The sequence below is a fragment of the Epargyreus clarus genome, unplaced genomic scaffold (genome assembly GCF_041222505.1).
Source record: "Epargyreus clarus isolate Ecla_fem2 unplaced genomic scaffold, WU_Ecla_fem_2.2 ptg000029l, whole genome shotgun sequence".
NCBI classification, from domain to species: Eukaryota; Metazoa; Arthropoda; class Insecta; order Lepidoptera; family Hesperiidae; genus Epargyreus; species Epargyreus clarus.
The window spans coordinates 2,447,863-2,469,282 of NW_027332235.1; the positions used below are offsets into that span (position 1 = coordinate 2,447,863).

General features: G+C 36.7%; 1 protein-coding gene across 6 annotated transcripts in view; it reads right to left on the bottom strand.

Moving 5' to 3' along the window:
- Synd (protein kinase C and casein kinase substrate in neurons protein Synd) overlaps positions 1-21,420 on the bottom strand; it is a 152,576-nt gene that overhangs the window by 70,078 nt on the left and 61,078 nt on the right. For 2 of the 6 annotated variants that reach the window (XM_073089562.1, XM_073089561.1), the window contains exons 1-2: positions 19,167-19,184; positions 12,916-13,160 (exon numbers count right to left, since the gene is read on the bottom strand). In XM_073089562.1, coding sequence (XP_072945663.1) covers positions 12,916-13,132 — 217 coding nt within the window. In that variant the 5' untranslated portion in view covers positions 13,133-13,160; positions 19,167-19,184. Of the gene's footprint in view, positions 1-12,915; positions 13,161-19,166; positions 19,268-21,420 lie in introns of those variants that run through there. The other 4 variants (XM_073089558.1, XM_073089559.1, XM_073089560.1 and 1 more) reach the window with 3 other exon arrangements.

Genomic DNA, 21,420 nt, shown 5'->3' on the forward strand with positions numbered 1-21,420 from the left:
ATTTTAAACCAGTCGATACATCTGTATAGATACATTCTTTCATCAAATTATATATTTATATAATAATAATTTATTTAGTTAAACTGTACTATAACATTTCTACGTAAACGATGTACTAAAACTATTATCGACAGTTCTGGACATTTTTTACCTTCTGTTCCATTATTTCATTGTCTTTGACAAGCATGAGTATCAATGAGAAATATACGTCCATACGTCCCGTTTTTAACGGGACAGTCCCTTTTTTCGATGCTTCGTGCCGTTGTCTCCGAAATGAACCGTTGCCATTGTCAATTAAGTAACAGTAAATATTATAATTGTGAAAAAAACATGGGTTGCTCCATTTATCAGTTTTCATAAAGCGCCCCACATTTTTTGCACAATTATACTATGTATTTACTTTTCCTTAAATGATTCCTAGATTGAAAATTATTTTCTACTTTTTAGTTAATTTTATCATAAAAGCGTGTTTTTTATTATTTCACTATATTTTTTCAAGTAAAAAGTATTTGACATAAAAAAATCGATGTCCCGTTTTGACTGAAGTAATCATTGGTCACTATGTTCCATGGTCAATATTTACGTTTGCGTACACTTGAAACGCAAGGTCAAACACTAGTTGTCTTTTTTTATCACATTGTTCTAATAGCTCTGTCCCTTATAGAACATTTGTCTATGTAGTTAAAGGTAATCGTCGCCACGCCAGAAATCTTTTTTACGTGCGGCTATAGATGTTTCACATCAATAAAGTTATAAATGCTCACGTACGGTAACGCAATTAATATTTATTACAATACTTTAGTTAAAATAAACTAATATCACGGTTTAGCGCACATCAGTTAAATGTAGCGAGCATCACTTATCACCATCATCTTGTATCAGAGTATATTACGTATTCCACACCGACTTAATTACTAGTCAAGAAACTAGTTAAAATTTTAACTAATATTCTTCTACGATACATAAACCTTAAGTTCATATTCCCGTAGCGCGAATTCTATGAATAAATTACTAGGTTAGATAGAGAATAGGTCCCAGGTTGTAATCCGAGATAATTGTTGTTAAATACTCCGAAACAGTACCGCCGCGGTCCGTAATCTTCATATTAATTAGTTCTAAGTTTGCAAATTACTATTTCGGCGAGATCGTGAATTACTGGGTCCACGAAACATTCCGCGGACGACTGACCCCGCGTTTTAATTAAACATTTCATTTTATTCGTACGGAATATAGGAGAGATCTGTCGGACCGTTATAAAACGGCTTCAAGATTTGAATTTAAATGTGTTTTTACGACAGGTATAAAGTGTCTGGGTCACGAGCCTCGTGGCGCTACTCAACAATAAATTAATTAAAAGACAGCTGAATTAGAAATGGTAGAAGCCATTGTGGTTTCTCTGTAAAAGCACAAACGCGACACCGACCGGGGCAACCGTCTTAGTCCTCAGGGATTGCAAGGCATCTATTATTATCTGTATCCCTGTACAATTTTATATCGAGTTTGTTATCGATATCAATAGTCAACAGTGACCTCTTACCATCAGGTGGACTGTCCTCGTTTGCTACATCAATAAAAAAAAACTACCTTATAACGATCATACTAAGCGCTGCTGTAATGTGGTTTGGAAGGTGCCTTATAGCAGAGACACTACATGAAGTTACAAAACATGATAACTTCAAAAGTAGTCGTCAGGGTGAACAACACGAATATTATAAACAATTTGTAGCAGAACTCTTGTTCTATGGAGTTTGTTAGATGTCCACATGCAGCAGCTATCATACAATTTTTTTTTATAATATAGGAGTAGCAGACGAGCACGCAGTCCACCTGATGGTAAGTGGCTACTGTCGCCCATGGACACCTGTAATCAACCCCAGATAGGATTAGATATTCCTACCTGAGGTCGGCCACAGATGCGCCGCTACCCCTGAGGACTAAGCTGGAACGCCTCGGAAAAGTCTGCCTCTCTTACCACACCCTTCAAAACGGAACACAGCAGTGCCTAATACTGCTGTTATTAAGTAGAAATAGGCGTGGCGGTGGTGCCGCCGGAGTCGAACCCAAAGGGTTCTACCACCTTCAAGACTTCAAGACATACTTACTTGCTACTTCTTACATAAAAACCTACTTCCCCGTACAGTACACCTAACATTTAATAATAGAGATCATTACTGTGAGGTAATATTCGATATTTAGCATAATACCCGCGCTACCGTTGGAGCTGCGCCCGACGCAATTTAACCAACGCAACGCAAATTACTTAACCGAATGATTTAGCGGACCACTTCGCCACTTTAGCGAGCCGCGCTTGTAACGAGTTTACTTAAACCCTTTTGCGTCATACATGTTGGATTATATTAAACTTAGGATAATAAACTAGATTCTAATATTCAATCTGTAATCGATCAAAGTGCCTTGTTACTTTCGAGGACTAAATGGAACGCCAAGAAAGAGTGTACATGGCTTACTATAAGAATTCAATCAAAATTAATCAATGCCGCCTATAGAGTTCTGTGATAGATCGCTAATAGGATTGAAGTCAACTAGAAATTTGGTACCAAGTACGTTGCTACTATTGATGACTAAGTTCAAGTACCTCTGCTTTTCTACTTTATCCCTTAGGATAAAGTCGTAAAGCGTTACATAAACCACTCTATTAAAACACACTTCAAACAAAAATCGTGAACACTACACTATTGTAAGATTTATATAAGCAATTGTAAGGTTAACATGACAATCTTGCCGCGTACAAATAATAACACCTTTTACCAATTTTACCATAACTCGAAATCTGGCCTTTTTTTAAACCAATGATGGCCAAATTAAAACTTCGGTTAGCAAAAAAATGGTTTAGTATCTTACTAAAGGACTTGAATGACTACCGTGAATACCCCAAGAGACCCCCAACAGAATCGCTCCCAATCCTCGAACCGGTCTATCCAGCGGTCGTTTCGCAACACAACCACCGCGCACTTGTAATCGATCATGTAACAACCGGACCGATTGCCGAATGTGGCCGCGTAACGCTCCTAAAGGCGCATTGTTCACTTTCTCATATAGGGGACATGTATGCGAAATTATTGGACCAGTTTAAAAAGCGGCTAAATCTGGTTGAACTCCACGAAAGTGGGATTCATAAGACAACATCTCGATACTTGTTTTTGCCTTACAATAACAGTCTTAAACGCTGCTATGCTTTGCTTTCCAGAGTGTAAAGGAGAGACGCTTACACAAAGGTTTCAAACTGAACCTTTAAGATTCATAATAAATTAAAGTTTTAAATTCAAGACAAGAATGAAATTTATTGGTTTTAAAATTTGATATTGGTACAACATTTTCAATTAATTCCTTGTAAATTGATCTTGCTTGTGCTTATTGTTTATGTTTTAGAAACAAACCAAACGGAAGTGACGTGAAGCACGGACGAAGAATTGATGCAGGATTTGTTACAAAAATATTCCCTTACATATTTGGTTTTCTATGCTTCGATCATCATTATTAATTACAGCTGTTTTGTTTTGTCTAGCTTTCCTGTAACATTCGAAAACATATTTGAAGGGTATTGAACATTTAAAACTATAAGTTTTTCAAACGTTTCGCATAAAAGGTAGACAAGTGGCAGCAGAACTGAAATCCATCCGCGCCTAACGTCTCCTCTACTTGGTTCACGTGTTAAATTTCAAACGTCAAAACAGACCCAAGATTGAAAGACGATCCGACGCAAACCACCCGAGGGCACCACCCCACCCTCCCCCACACCCCACTTAATTCCCCCACTTAATTATGTAACACTTGAAACTCAATCGCTTAAGTCTATCGGAGAGCACTTTCGATTTTCGTTAAAGTATGCATTTTCGGCACGTACCGGCCGTGAGGGGAATCGAACGAGCGACCCATCGAATTCGGACCGCGTCACAACTTTCCATTTCATTTGTAACACCTACCTACTTTATTCGCAATCTGTACAATTGCACAACAACAGCTGTCGCGCGAAAATCGTTTTCGTTTTTATTTTATATAAATTATTTATTTGTGGAAAACGTAAGACATGTTTTTTATTTTAGTAGCAAACGAACAAATAGTTCGTCATTGTCAACCCACTATAGGCCCACTGCAGGACACAGGTCTCCTATCAAAATGAGGAGTTAAAGTCCACCGCGCTGGACGTGTTCGAATTGGTAAACCCCTGGCGACCCCCTTATAGAACTTGGCGATAGAACCCTTAGGCGTATAAGTTTTCCTTACAATTTTAAACAAGTCATGATTTACGTCTTGTAGCCACTTAACTTTGAAAAAGCTTAGGCATTCAAACCTCGGACAGCCCGTTTGCGAGGCCTTATTTCTAACCTCTAAGCTATCACTGCTTTATTCCTGTATTTGACGTTAAAGAATCGAAATACAATATTCCCTATCGTTGACAATCCAGAACAAACAAACCCTTGTCGTCTCTTATGTCCAGAACAATCATTGTTTGTTCGGAGTACCCTCTAAAAGTCCAAATATTTGACTGCTAAGAAAGCGAAGATTTTAGGAGAACAAATATTTATCTACTGGCACATCGACCGGCCGACATTGTGTCTATATAAAGAATTGTATATCGATTTTGTTGTCTGAAATTGATGATATTTTGGGAACACAATACATTTGTGAACTAAAATGAAGGATTTCAAAGTTAGACTAGTGCAGCTACCACCTAAGTTACGAGTATAAGACAGAAATAGATTTGCCTCGGAAAACAACATTTAAAGCACACAAGGCATGCCAACTCAGTTCTTTGGAATAAATATATTCTGTTACCAATTTTAGATTCTAGAATTATTTTATAGAGGGAAACTCTTTTTTTTTGTTGAAGAGGGGGAAACCTTCAAAAGGTACCCGACGCCATGGGAGTGACGCCGGGTTATGTGGGACTTTTACCGCACTAAAACCCCCCCGGTGGCCGTTCTCGGCGTTTGGTGGAGAACTCCGGGATCTCCAACGGAACAAAACCGGAGTCCTCCTAACGCGATGCCCTGCTGCCATGCTTCTATCGGGCTCTGCCCTGGGGGGAGCAATTTACGCTCCTATCATACCCCCTGGTGATCACAGCGATATACGACCACATAAACCGCTGTCCTTCCCGAGGTCGCTTGCTGGACGGTTTGAGCTCCCACTCTTGCCGCCCGCAACCCCGGAAGCCCCTTTTTGTCGCCTCTTACGACAGAGCAGGGGATACCGTAGCCCTATTATGGTCCCGGTATTTATAGAGGGATCCTATCCGATATGGAATTAAAAGCATAAATCCATTGTCCATATGTGGCAATCACTATTTATCCCACCAGGTAAACGGTATACTCTGTACCAATCTGTTACACTAATTTTGTAAATAAATCCCTAGTACGAGTCGTACTTGCCCACGGAGAGTCCCGTACCACCAATTTCTTTTTTATTGTTATTATTTATCACTAACGCGGGCATAGTAATATACGCTGTACATTTTTTAAGTGTCTATCTATCCCAGTTTAAGAGAAAGAGCCCTGAGACGGACAGATAGCCAATGCTTAGTAAATAGGACTCTGTTTTTATCCTTTGAGTTCGGAATCCTAAACACGCGTGTGTTAACGCCTCTGTTTCTATTACTAAGATGTGTGTGTTTGCGTATAAACACACATCTTAGTAATAGAAACAGAGGTATGGTTACAGGCTTACAACTAAAGCATAAACTGCCCGAAGCAATTTAATCAGAAGTAACTTAGATTACCACAATCCCTAAAACTATTTAATTACTTAACTAAGTAGCCAGACTAAACCAAGCGTGGTATGTTTATGTCGAAATCGACTAGGGATGGCGATTCTTTCCGAAAAAGATCGATTCTTGAATCGATTCGAATCGAAGAGCAAAAAATTGAGGGCCAATCGATACTCCAAAAATTGATCTGCGATCTTTTCAGCCAATATTTAAGGGCAAAGATAGCTAAAAAAGATCATTAAGACCAAAAAGTCACTGAAATACTGATTCTTCAGACAATCAAGAAACTTCGAAAAGATCGACTTTTGATTTTCTAGGATGACAGAGCCATTCACTCAATCGATCTATTACTGGAGATTGATTAAAATAATATATTTTTTGGCCCAAAATATCGATTTTTCGATTAATCGATCTCAGATTGCCATCCCTAAAATCGACCCGTTGTGTTCTGTTTGTTTACTAATTAAAGATTAACGCCTAATGACGCTTAACGGGAGAGAACAGATTTGTATTGCGTTAATTAGTATTGCGTGTTTCAACGAATTCTTGATAATAGAAAGTTTTAGGTTTGACTCAGTGGCATCACTGGATAATAGGTAACAATTTGGTAACAAACACAATAACAAACACTCCCAGTGGTAAATACCAAATGCGTCTACCCGCATCGAAACAATTAATTGGAATTCAGCCACTCACGTGTTACACCTTACTTCTCTTCGCTGTACGCATATCCGTGAGTCACTCTGTGGGCTCACTGAAAATCAGCGCCGTGGTGCAACACACCATGGCATAAACATACAAGCACAGGGATATGCAGGAACGCATCTATTTAACTGTTGTATTTTTTTTCTTTCTTTATTCGTTTGTGTTGCTATATTATGTATCTTAAGTTTTCGATTTACCCATATCCCACTATTTTGTAATGAATTAAGATAATTTTTCGTTCTCATGTGTGTGTATAATGCATTACGTAATAAACTTATTTCTTCTTCTTCTTCTTCTTAAAGTTATAATCACATTACAATAAGTGATGAGTAAGAAGCATGCATACCGACACACACCGAGACGTTTGCATTTAGGATCACGCTTTAATAATATAAGCGATTTCTTTTGTTAGGATTACAGTTTACGTAATACTGCATACTATACCAGCTACATAGTTAGCTATTGTGTGGAAGTAAAGGGCTAAAAATGTACAATACACACACCTACGTAGTGTGTATTGTAGCGCTAATATGGAAAACACGATAAATTTTCGCTTCTACCTACCATGTTGTGACGTCACACATAAGTCTCCAACACGCATAGGTTTGTATTTACTATACTAGTACCTATCTTCCTTCCCAAGTCTCTTACAAAGTTAAAAAAATTAAAAAAGCAAGTCCAAGTCTACCTTGAAGTTACCAGTCACCTTTCACAACTTATAGGTAACAGGAAGAATTTTTAGGAGTCCAAGAAGACACATTAATAATGCATGACATTTCCTGAATCTTCAAACCTGATAAGCAATTTCATAAATTTACGAAAGAACGCATGATATTTCCTTACGACACTTCCTCACTAGCGATAATAATTAATAATTATAATAAATCCGTGCTCAATCAATAAAACAACGCGAGAGGAGCAACATGAACTAATTATAATTAACGCGCGTCGGCCGCCTCCGCATCACCGCGTCGTGTGGCAGGGGTTAATTAATTGCGACACTTCAAAACGTGGACCGATCGATAAATCATGTATTTGTTTGCTTTTCCTTGTGTTATATAAATAGACTTGTTTATGTAATGAATGAGATGACAGACCGCTTTGTGTTTGACTGGGTAGGCAAGACAGCCACACCCACTTCTGCTTATCTAATAACGTTAAGGATACTAAGTCTTTTATGTATGATTTCTTCCTAAAAATGGGAAAATTTGCTTAGGGATTTTATCATGACTGATTGACTGTCTCTACTAGATAGCCCAAATAAGGGATTACCATAAATTTAAGAGGAAAATGAGTTAAGAGATTTTCGTGTAATTTTGGTAAAATTGGGGGATTTTTAACAGGTTAATTAAGATTAACTCTTAACCTATAGAGGTCTAAAGGTAACCTTTATGTTAAGAGCGGCTGTTTTCTGTTTTGAAAAGTTTGATTAGTCAGATATAAGTAAGACTCTCTGAGACTGACAAACGATAGGCAGGAAAGTTCCTCTTTCCATCCACAATTTGCATATGCATTGTAATTTAGTACAGAAAAAAATATATCGACAATCACAACTACTTTTTACCTCTAGAAAATGAACATTACGACCCAAGAATCACGAAAGCAATCAGCTGTTATGAAAGTAGAGTTCAGCGATGTATCGAGTAGTGGATGAAGAGTAAACAGTTTGTGCGACTGACGCGATCATAATATTCGAAGCGTACTCTACAATAGCCGAGCGATGAACCGTGAAATGGGCGACTACAATAGGGTTGTCGACTGCCAACTAAATACGTACATATATGAGTCATATAAATGAGTAGAGTTGACAGACATAGTTGAACGTATATGTTTTAAAGCGTCGACTTAAGGGTAGTCAAGATAATACTTGAATGCAGGCTACTTATTAAGGTACATTATACTTATTACGATACTACATAAAAAAAGCTTATTATTTAGGTCACTTATGTGTTTCACTGTCATTACCGCTCAACCATGCCATAATCAAAGTAGTAAGTTGTTATGTAGCGTATGATTTGTCTGAATAAACAATGCATGTATAAATTGGCGGGTTTGCTTTTGTATATATGTTTTTACTGCTATGATGCCAAATTGGAATACACTCTTTATTGACACTTTTATGAACATAAACAATTATTTCGAAAACGTACATCATAAGAATACCCAAGGACATCTCTATAGCACACACACAATACACACACTAATAAAAAATAATTAAAAACACCACACCACACAGAAAAACGTTATAGCTACATAAAACTTAATTTAATGGCCGTTGCAATATGGTTCATCTTCCCAGCTGTGTGTGTGGGTGTTTTTAATGTTGTGTGAATGTCGCGACTTCTTTTACAACCGACTGAAGCCGACACGAAACATTGAGTACCTATGTTGTTGCAAGTTTCCGTTTCGTCTTAGAAAACGACGGAAAACAATTTCCTACGTCTACACCATAAGTAACAATTGTTATGAGAACAAAAAACCCAACTACTTGAAAAGAAATAATTGACTAAAAAAGGAAGTACTGGAGTCTATGTCACTCAACACATTTCACGTTGGCTTATAGACATCTCACATGTTAAAATCCGTTAAGCTATTTGAGCGTGCCAAAGAATAGGAAATACATAGACGATGCTTACGCTAAAAAAAATATTATTATTCACAGTCGTGTACACAACACGACAGACTTTTTAATAATTTTAGATCCAAACGTCTTCTGATTTATAAGGTTAGACAAAAGACTTCTGTTCAGCAGTCTGCTAATACACCCAGTAGTTAGATATTCTAATGAATATTAATTAAAAACCCATCATGCAGTTCAAGGTCCAATTGATGATAACAAATGGTTACTGTCCCCCATAACTCCAAATAAAATGTGTAATGCTACCTGGGGTCGGTCACTGCCTGTTTACACCTTTCACATCACAAAAACATCGCTTAACATTGTCATAAGGTCGACACATGAAAGTTCCAATTTCCATAAGAATTTATAATATACTTTTGACACTTTCCTCCAAGCTGCAATTTACATCACTACCATTACGCAACAGTTAATTTCAATTAAGCGGGTAGGTGTGCTAATTCATCGAGACCACAGCTTTCGATGCCGAGAAGACATTACGTCCGTCTGTGGTCGACGTGTGCAATGATTCAGTGGCCAGGTTACGTAGCTCGCGAGGTCATGTCCGGTTTTGCCGTGTGCGCTATGCATTTTTTATTAATAACTTACTGATGTATGCGACTTCCTATACAAGCATCAGATCTGACAATGTATTTGGTAATCGAGTATTAAATAAAATTGAAATATAAAATATTTAAACTTTTTATTTAAAAATATACCTTCTATACTCATACTAGGATTATCGGACATAAATCTAAAGTCATAGTTCAGATATCTCTGACCAGGGATCGAACCCGGAACCTGTGCGCTTTAGACCGGCTAGTCATCGCTCTGCCACGCGGGTCTTCAAACTTTATTATTGCTTTCATTATACTCAACATAGTGGCAAATTATAGTTTTATAGCCAACTCGCTAAAATAACGACAAACGTCTCCATATTTCAGATGACTGCATCTTGCTACAGGATATTTTATGAAATTGAAATATGTGAACGCCTACTAAGTTGGAACGCCTCACTGGTCTAATTAAATAATACCCTTAAAACTAAACAACAAAGAGCACCTTAGACGAGATACGAGACGAAAAAATGTAATCATTGTAACATATGTATTACAGCACCACCTATTTGCCATCAAATAATACATAGTTACAATCTAACGCTCTCATTTTTATCGTGCACACAAACTGACAAACGGAGTCCATCGGTATCTATACCACGAAACGATATCATCATATCACAATCGGCGTAGTGATATTTCAGCTGAAACGGTTCCGATAAGCGGCGTCAAGTGCTTCGGACGATTTTACTCGAAAATAAATGATAATATCGAATTAATATTTTTTATTATTTTATGCGCAAGACTTTACATGCATAGGTTGGCTACTTGTTTGTATTAAGGCTAAGAAGAAGATTTGATATATCCAATAGTACATTAATATATTTTGTTTGAGAAATATTTTGACCTGCCACTAGCTATAGAATTTATTAGGATTAAATTCAGATCAAAGACTAAAATTTATTGTACTGTTGATCCACAAACATCTTAATACAGAACGGAACTTCATCATATAAATGTCTGTATGACCTAAATCATATCAGCGCATCTTGCTTCCCCCTTCGAATTAAAAAATATCATAAAAAAGGACAAAAAAAAATATAGCGGTACCACCCGCTGCAATCAAACTACAAATAGTTCTATTGCTATCGTATCACCGCGAAAATAATAAATCTTGAATTTCCATTACACGAGGATAACGTTACTAAAGCTTGTTAATGTTGCAAAGACATTTATAGCCCTTCCAAAGTACCTTTAACGATCCAGACGAATGTGTATATACATATACGATAAGACGAAGATTCTCTAATTATGTGATTTCTCAGATATATTATGGTATTCATAATCAATTTAATAAATTGCACATTCATAATTGAGGAGATGATTCAAAATGAACAAGTTTCAACTGTTTCCAATCAGACTTTCAAGTCTTCTAAATACTAAACTCCCAAGAAGAAACGCTCAACAAATATCCGAGCACACATCTTTTAGCCGCCGTTCAATAGTGAGTCTTATTTCAAAGTCCTACGTTTCTCCTCTAAAACTGTCACTGAAATCATTTTGACATCGACATCTGAAAGGCACTGTAATAGGGATGGCGATCTGAGATCGAATAATCGAAGCATCTATCTTTAGGGCCAAAAAAATCGATCATTTTAATCGGTCTCAGTAATGGATCGATTCAATGAATCGATATTTCATCCTAGAAAATATAAAGTCGATCATTTCGAAGTTGGTTGTCGATGATGTGTTATAGACATTTTTGGCTGAAGGATACTAGGTATTTTAGTGCTTGTTTGGTCCTGATGACCTATTTTTTTGCTTGAAAAGATCGAAGATCGAATTTCGGAGAATAATTCTTTGGACCTCGATTTTTTTTGTGAGTCGATTTATTACACTTTGTTCGAATCGATTCAAGAATCGATCTTCTTCGCAAAGAATCGCCATCCCTACTCCGTGATCAATCAATAAACAATGCCCATGAATGGATTTCCGGCAGAGAGATCTCATCGCCTTTGATTCATGTTCACGTCATCCCTTTGAGACGCTTGAACTACAGGCTTACGTGCGATGGTTGAATATTGATTCGCATTTGCGATGTTTGGTTCGTTAACTCGATTTAAAGATCATGAATGATGTGCTGTTTTTCTGCTATCTGATTGAAGCAATGTATGAAGCACCATCTTCAGCAATCCATTATTGTCGGGTTTGGGTGTCTTCTCAGAATGATAAAAGTTTAAGCCATAGTCCAGCACCTTAACTAAGTTTATTTTCCCCGTTAAAGTTTGTAATAATTGATTTCTAATGAAATTAATTAATTATTACAAACTATATTGTAATAATTAATTTCTAATGAAATTAATTAATTATTACAAACTCACACAACAATGTACTACATACATAACATATGTGTGCTCGGTATATAAGTGTGCTCGGAATTTGAAACTTAATGTGAGAGGCTGAGAGTCAAATGACATGTTATTTTTTTATTTACTATTAAAGAACAAAAAACTTTAGTTTTAAAACAGTCAAATATATACGGGCATTGTTATTAATTAAATAATCTCATTTCAACAGAAGCAAACAGTATTAATATATTAAAATGAAAAAAAAGAAACAAACGATGTATTCTCATAAGTGCTGACATCTTGATTGGCGCATGGTCTTATCAAAAGTAGGTTGTGTTTATTGTTTTGAGCGTAGTCCTCTTATCAGTTACAGAAGTCGCAATCCACTTGAAATAAACTTCCACTTTGGCGTGTGTATAGTTTAGGGATGGCACTTTGCATGCTTATGTTTACATGTTACCTACAACTTATGGCTAATAAATATTCGATTATACCTACAACTTTGTGGCTTACAAGTATGTTAGATCGATACATTGGATCTGTCATCTTTCTTTACGTACAACCCTATACAATCATCGACTATGTGTAATTGTTTATATCGTAGCATACAATATTACGTTTGAAATTTGTACTGTAAATAAACTTAGTTGAACGAAACTTAACTCGATTTCTTCGTCCCCCCTTGGAGAATGATCCTATGTCTATTCGTATCAGCACGTTATTGTGCTGACGTTCGCAGTTTGGTGCAGTGCCAGAGGCCGTGATTTATCTGGATAAGCAATTTTGCCACCCTTACAATGTTCGACATACGTTTCTCAATCAAGCAATAACATTTATTCGCTAAATTGCGAAAACTTTTAGCATATCTACGTTTTCCTGACTCATCACATTCTTGTTTCTTCTGCTCAGCCTTTTACCTGTTGTGCTATGCTTAAGATTTTGAAGAAGTATTCGACTTACCTTTCTCAATCAAATCGTTCCATTTCTTCGCCCAGCCGCGTAAACTCTTCGCGTACGTCTTCTCGATGTCCGCCCGCTCCTGCACCAGCGCCTGCAGCTCGCTGCATAGCCGGTGGCCGTCGTCCACCCGTCGTGTGGTGCGCTTGTAGTTGCCCGGCTCCCAGAAGGAGTCGGATGTGACCGTGAGCAGCGCTTGTTCGTCGCTGTGGTGCGACATGGCGGTGCGACACTCACACACCGCCCCTCTGCAACAACGAAATATAACGGTTAGCCATCAGTGTTCAATTAAGCATAATGGCGAAGTAGTAGACGGTCTATCTAAGGGTACACCAGAAGATTCTAAATTAACTTCAGATACATTTAAGACCAAGCTAGCAAAAAAAGAGGAACGACTTAATGATAAGCGATCATCGTCAACTTCGTTACTTGGATCTGACAACATGGTATAGTCAAAAATAAAAAAAAATGTTTTTATTTTTCAATAAACTAAATTAGACACATATGTTCAGTGATTGGTAAATTATTTTGGAAACATTTGTACTGATATAAAATATAAAATAGTGATATGACAGACTTAAAAAGAAATACGAAAATAAGCTCATCAAAACATAACACAAAAAGGCAGTTATCCATTTAACAAACGAGCCTTGACATTTGCCTTGAGTAATTTAGTAATGAGAGAAAAAATAACAAAGGAAATATTTATTACCTAACGTGTAAAAACTAGACAAAAACTATTCATACTAGAAATACAATGACACGACAGTCGGCAGGAATCCCGATTAAATCAGTTAATTACGGAGTTTTAAATAAATAATGTCTTATTGACCGTAAAAGGTCAGAAGCGTTCATTGATTAGACTCTGGAAACAGGAAACACTTGTGACTCATTTTATTTTAGTGAATGACATTTATTTCTAATCTCATGTAGGGGAATATGTGTAAGAACTCTTCATTCCCTGAAATTCTGACGAAGTTGCGTAGAAAGAGCTCTTATATTTTTACTTAGCGGTGTTCTTTTGATGAAGTACGATTATATACATAGATGTTGTCTGGTCATAGACAGTCTGGTGATAGATATACAGAAATATGAGTGATATTATAAGGGACGTAAGGATCCTTAATTACGTGATATAAACGACAGTAATCTTAGCGTATAACTTACAAACACGTTCACGAATGTACAATTAAGGGACCTTAAAATATAAACACAAAGCGGATGGGGAAATAATAAAAAAAAGCAAAATATACAATTCTCCTAAATATAAACAGAGAATGTTCGACATTCAAAAATAAAGTGTTTACGCGAGCGAACGATCGAGACCGATCAATTGGATCTGAAGGAATGGCAAATCTCTCCGGAATAGTTTGCGGTCCGTTCATTCAACGATTCTGCTGAGGGATGTTTGTCCGGAGCTCTCGCCGGCCATTATGGCATTATCCGGTTGGAATGTGAATGGTATAGTTGAAAATTCGCGTCATCAGTCGCGAATTTTGCCGAGTTTAGAGCTGATTTTTCTAAACTATTGTTCTTGTTAAAGGGTATAATTGTTACGCTGCAACGGATTCTATGAGTCTAGAGTAATGTTTCCAATCGTTTTGAACAAACATTAAAATTGTTTTTGTTTGATCCTTCAACCCTTCTTAATATGCTACTGCTAGGAACGAATCTCTCCACGCAACTGGGGTAAGCCTAAAGTGTATAAAACCATGCTTCTCCAATGTGTATTGGTAGAATTGTGGGGAAATAGATTTTTAAAATCATTTTCAATTTACCAATTAAAAAAAAAATATCTTAATTTGTAATTAACTACGGTTGAATCTAAAAAGATTTTCAGCAAATAAAACAACTAATTAAACCACCGCAAACATATTTTTACCCAGACAAATTGTTAGCTTGCTACCTTTCCAAACCCTTAAAAAGAGGACCGAGCTTACTCGTAATTGCGCCGTTCCTGATTTAGGTGAAACAAAATGTTTAACTCGCTGATATACTCGTACAAATGTTGATTTCATTCGTTAGTCAAGTTACAAGTCAAGTTACAGGACAGGTACCTACAAGAAGGAAAGTGGTTGGTGCAACATTTAATATTTTATTTTGTTTACTCGAAAAGTCGCGTAACGTATGTGAATGCTTGTACGAGTTTGTCATTTATTGCTTACCTTTCCATATTATCAATTAATATATTTGTCTATACATAACTATCATATATTACAATAAACACAAAAACATTACTTAGCTATAACCCTATTTGCAGATGTAAGAGTTAATGACATAATACTTCAGGAAGTTCATGCATTGATACGTATTTAACTACAGAGATAGTTTATAATACGCAGTTATCCTAGATAGGGTTTCACATTACAGACTTTCAGACTTCGTAAGATATTTCACATACTAACAAGCCTACAAGTTTTGAAAACAACAACGTTTTAAAATCACGAAAATAGAGAAGCGGAAATGAAAATATACTCACATTTAAATAATAAATTAAGGTACATATTCACTGTTTGAAAGCCAACGAAATCTACACACGCCCTCACGTACGCTAATTAGCCTAACAAACTAGGGGTTGGGAGATAGAGATAAAATAATTCCATTAATAATTATGTTGCCGCTAAGTCTGTAGACTTCATACAGCTTATTCGTTTACAAAACATTCGACACAGTTATATAATATTGAAGTACGAAACATGTTCTTTCTATTACCTACTGCCTAATAACAGGGATGATAAGCGATGCTGTATTCTGATTTGAAGGGTGTGGCAAGGGAGACATACTTAGTCCTCAGGGGTAGCAAGGCCAACCTCAAGTGGGAGGCTACACTTATTGGAGGTTGATTATAGGCGTCCATGGGCGGCAGTGACCACTTACAATCAGATAGACTGCAAGTTCGTTTCTATTTCATATGTTTGACGTAGCAAATGTGACATCTGTGACAACCTTTTGAAGGTGGTAGAACCTTTTGTGGTTCGACTCCGGCGGCACCACCTCCACACCTAGGTCTGCCTAATAACAGCAGTGTAAAGCGCTGCTGTGTTCCGTTTTGAAGGGTGTGGTAAGGGAGACATACTTTTCCGAGGCGTTCCAGCTTAGTCCTCAGGGGTAGCGGCGCATCTGTGGCCGACCTCAGGTAGGAATGTCTAATCCTCTCTGGGGTTGATTACAGATGTCCATGGGCGGCAGTAGCCACTTACCATCAGGTGGACTGCATGCTCGTCTGCTACTCCTATATTATAAAAAAAAAAAACCTGCATGAAGAACAGGGGTTCAAGGAAGCAAATCACAGTTGCGTCGTTACTCCTGTGAACTAAGATGTCTGAGGTTGCCTCATAGGTAAGCCATCGTCCACACCCTTTCATTGAAAGAACTGTTTCACCTTAGAAATGATTGTGGCGATGACACATAAACTACCTTACCTTTTAAAATATCATATAGACTAAATCCATTTGGGTGAAGTTAATTATCAGCATAAGTCCATCATTTCTTGGAGGTTAGTTACCTACTAAGTATGATTGACAAGTGTCCATTGTTATACAGTGTACATTTAATAATTGTAGAACAGGTTCTTACGAGTATTATTTCAATATTTTGACCCAGTTACATGAATAGGTCATGGCAAAAAACCGGCAGTAGGGAGAATGGGGGTAGGATTGTTCGTAGTAAAATGGAAGAATCTTTAGGAATTCGACAATTTTGGAAACACATTTTTATCTTAAAACAGTCGTTTTCGGAAATCTATTTTTGTCGTCATATAAAAGTAGTTTCGGTTTGAAGGATGTGGTAAGGGTAAGACCTTTACACAAGGAATTACAAATTAGTCCAAAGAAGCACCCACGTATAAATGGCCAAAAAACTTCAATCTTTTTGACGTGAAAAAGTATCATCGCTCGTTAAACACAGTGATGATCAATCACACTCTCTTGTGTAAAATACCATCAGGTTTTAATTGCCAATAATTACGAGACTAATAATGTGATAACATTTGAACCCACAACGGGTAGAGAATGTCTGTACGATGAGAAATGCAAAAAGGTTTGATATTAATCATCGATATCCATGGATTACAGTAACCACTTACTATTAGTTGGACCGCATACTTGTCTGCTGCATCAAATACAACAGATATTGACAGATGTTAATTAAGTATCAACCATACGTTTAAATATTACAATCTTTTTATTATTCCACTTTTACGCACCATATCACACTCACACACGACTCGAACGATATCTCTATTCACTTAAAACTTTCGGTTTACATAACCCCACTTTAGAAGCTACTTCCTTTAAATATAATAAAATGGCATTTTATTAATGCATCCCGCGCTAACGTCGGCTAATGATAATGATACATGCATCCTTTGATGACGGACGGGGAGTTATCTCGATGACGCAATCAACATCAATTCACGATAAATCGTATTGATAACGGGACACTACATGGTTATATAGTAGGTATACACACTACAGTTCATTTGTAGTAAACAAGTTGTAAGATTCCAGTAAGTTATCATTTATATGTAAGTCATTATTTCATCATTATCGACCCGTTACAAGAAGCGCTTGTAGCGCCGCGGCGTGTGTAGATAAAAAATAATCTACAAAGTGAGGTAATGTCGGGCGCGGTCGAGTTGGATGGGTGACCGCTAGTAGGTAACGCGCTCTTCCATGCTTTGAATTATACATTAAGATGTTCGTCGTTGTTCAGATAGCCGCCGTTTAAACTTTTAACGCCCTTAAGTTAGTTTGAAAACATCCAACAAAGTTGGTCACATAAGACATAAATTCTTAAAAATCGCCGATGGAGCAAGATGATGAAGTACCCAAGTACACACTAAGCTTCCCCTAAAACACGGGTTTTTATCACAACTTGGGCACGGACAAAACAAATATTTCTCATGAATAATGTAACGTAAGATTTACATGATACTCAATTTATGAATGAGCACTCAAATCATGATAAGACTAAAGCTTTGCGGTATGATCCATTTAATTCCACTGGATTAAGTGGATAATGCCGCAAAGTTTCATCACTATCAAGCATCTGCATAATACGTAGCTCCCGCGATAAAAGACACTGAGCATATTAAAGATGACACATAATACATCCGATACACATAGATATGATATGATATGATATAAACAGATTGCAATTACGATGAAGCCGCTATACAGTGGGAAAAATGGTTATTTACCGTTCAATTGCAAGGACGTACGATTATTATCGTTTCACACGACAAAAACGGACTGGTTTTCAATAATGGTCGTGTTGTGATTCTACGAAAGTAATATGAGCGGTAAAAAATAATATGAAACTGGTATTTTTAATGTACTCGTACTGGTATTTTTAATGTTTTGACGGTTCTATAGGAACCGGTTTTGTAAAGAAACCGAGTGTAAGAGTAGGGTTGTCAACTGTGCGTCACGGGAAACTGGTTTTACTGTAATATTGAAATAAGAAATGTGACAAAATTAAATTATGTGATACTTAATACTAAGGACGAAGATACTAATACTTAGGAGAAAATATCATGGAACTTTCAATATCAATACTAGTGCTAGATTCAGTCAGGACATCGGAATCATGAAGTAAAGTTCATAATTTACTTCAAACTCCCCGACGTCAGCTTAAACTTAAAAATCTCTATTTTAAATTCGCATAACTTACTTACATGCTCATCCCTGGTCATACGTCATTTCAACCGACACTGGCAACCCTACTGCGTGAGCTTGCTAATGAGAATTACGAGTGAAGTGCCCGCCTGGGGTTTGAATCACAGACATTCCATGTGAACACAATTCATAGCATTTCTATACGTATTGCTGTAACGGATGCTGCTAATGCTATGCTAAGATACCAGGGTTTAAATTATAGAGCAAAATTTTGTTTTTAGATTTCCTTTCACAAAAGATATACGTATGAATTCCTTATACGGGTAACGGGATATACTATCCCAACCAAATTTTAAAAACCCTTACCGTTTTTCCTAGGATCATAAATATCCTCTACTAAACCCAAGAACAGCAGTGAGACATTAATGACAGAGAAAATTATAATATTCCACTTTTCAACACTTAGATCAAAGTGATAAAATGACTACTGTCACTTATATCCAACATAGTATACTGATTACGTTGCACTTTTCCAAAAAATAATCGACACTTTATTAAAATTATGACTGTGGTAACGGCGTCCCACATTGTAGAATGGATCTAGTCATTTCACTTCCAAAAGTGTGCTACACTTACCCAAAATACTGCAACACGTGATGCACTTTCCCCCTGCACTTTCCCGCGCGCTTTTTGTTTTTCACTCGCGTCATTCTCGATTACGTCCGTCACTATACACTTGTTCTAATTATCATATAATATTATTTACAAATAGAACTGCTACTACATAAAAATAAGGGTAGAAAAAATTAAGTGTTTTAATGGAAAAATCAATTTGCGAATGCCAAAGTTTGTAAAATGTTTGCATTATTTTTTACAGCCTGAAGTTTTATATGACACATACACATACTATATCGATACACGCATACAAAACACAAACATTAGTTTGCAGAGAATTATTACAAGGGTAAATATTGTAATTTGTAACCCTCGTCACTGTATAAACAGTGACAGCTGCTAAACTATCCAAATTTATACTTCGATATGAAATACAAGTATGAAATTAATTGTAAGTTTAAATGTAGGTGCAGTCATTTAGATTAATTTAAATTATTACAATCTAAAATAAAAAGAATTAATCATAAAATCAAATTACTTAAAAGGAACAATCCTTGAAGGAACTTTTTGACGATTTTAACGAATGAAATAATTTGAGTTGGTGAGTGTGAAATCTTTTTATTTTTAGACACTATTTAAATAACTTATTTAAATAGCCTTTAACGGAGGTTGTTTGTTTTTATATAATAAAACAAGATATTACACTTGTAAAATAATGCTATAAAAGCGGCCAAGTGCGTGTTGGCAGGCAAATGAAAAAAGGTTCCGCAGTAATACATCACAGTATCACAGTAATACATCACAGTAATTTCAAGAAAATGGTAAAATTGTGAATTACTGAAAATCCCTACCAAATTCTGAACAAACCAATTTTAGAAATGTTTTTTTTTTAATCTTACTACCTTAAAATCTTATATATAAAATTCTCGTGTCACAATGTTAGTTACCGTACTCCTCCGAAACGGCTTTACCGATTTTCACCAAATTTTATATGCATATTCAGTAGGTCTGAGAATCGTCTACTATGTATTATTCATACCCCTGAGTGATAAGAGCTATTCACCATTAACATTTTTTTTAATTTATATGGCAACACAACGTTTGCCGGGTCAGCTAGTTGTTGTATAATGTTCCAAATAACAACTGAAGAATAAAGACTGTAACTGTAGATAAGGAGGAGTACTTAATGAGACTCTACAATTTTAGAAGATACCTACATCATTGAAATGAATTATTATAATCTAATTTCAAATACTCTCCAAGCAAAATAACTGTTTCCTACGGACGAACAGACTACTTAACCATTTACCAAGGAACCTTACAACATGAATCTAACGACCTATAAAACTGAAAAAGGCGAAAGCACGCTATAAAAACTGCTGTAATATTAATGGTCATATAACAAGTTTCGTACAGCGTGGAAATTTCACGTCGTAAATATTATTTATGGAAGTAGAAAATTGGAGAAAATTAGCCTTACCTACTATGAGTACAACGAGTCAACGATAGCCTTTTACCTAAACCAATTACGTACCTACTTTATGTATAAACTTCATATATACTTCTTTGTTTTGCACTGAAAGGCATTATTTATAATATACTACGCGATACAAAAATTGACGGCTGCTTACCGTTGCACAGACAAGTACGCAGTCCACCTATTGGTAAGTGGAAAGTACTGCCCATGGACATCTGTAACCAGCTCCGTATACAACAGAGGATTAACCTGAACCTAAAGCAGCCGCCAATAAGCAAAATTTGGTCCTTCGAGCCAGATTTCCGTCACATACCAACTCATCATCAACCCATTACTGTCCCACTGCTAGGCACGGGTCTCCTCTCATAATGAGAAGGATTAGGTCATACTACACCGCGCTGGCCAAGTGCGTATTGGTAGACTTCCCATACCTTTGACATTTTTTTTATAAATTTCTCAGGTATGCAGGTTTCCTCACGATATTTTCCTTCACCGTTTAGCAAGTGATAATTAATTTCTAATACACACATAACTTTGAAAATTCAGAGGTGCGTGCCTGGGATTTGAACCTCGGACTCGTCGATCGAGATGCCGAGTTTTTTAACCACTAGGCTATCACTGTTACCAACTACATTCAACTAAGAACATAGAACATATCTATTAAACGTGGAGTGCAGTCCATTCACCGATGTTTAATGTCCTTTGCCCGGCAACTGGCGAGCGGCCAACCGGAAAGACTTATTTTCGCTCCGTACACACCGCGTATCTCTCTATTGACCTATTTATATTCACGCATTA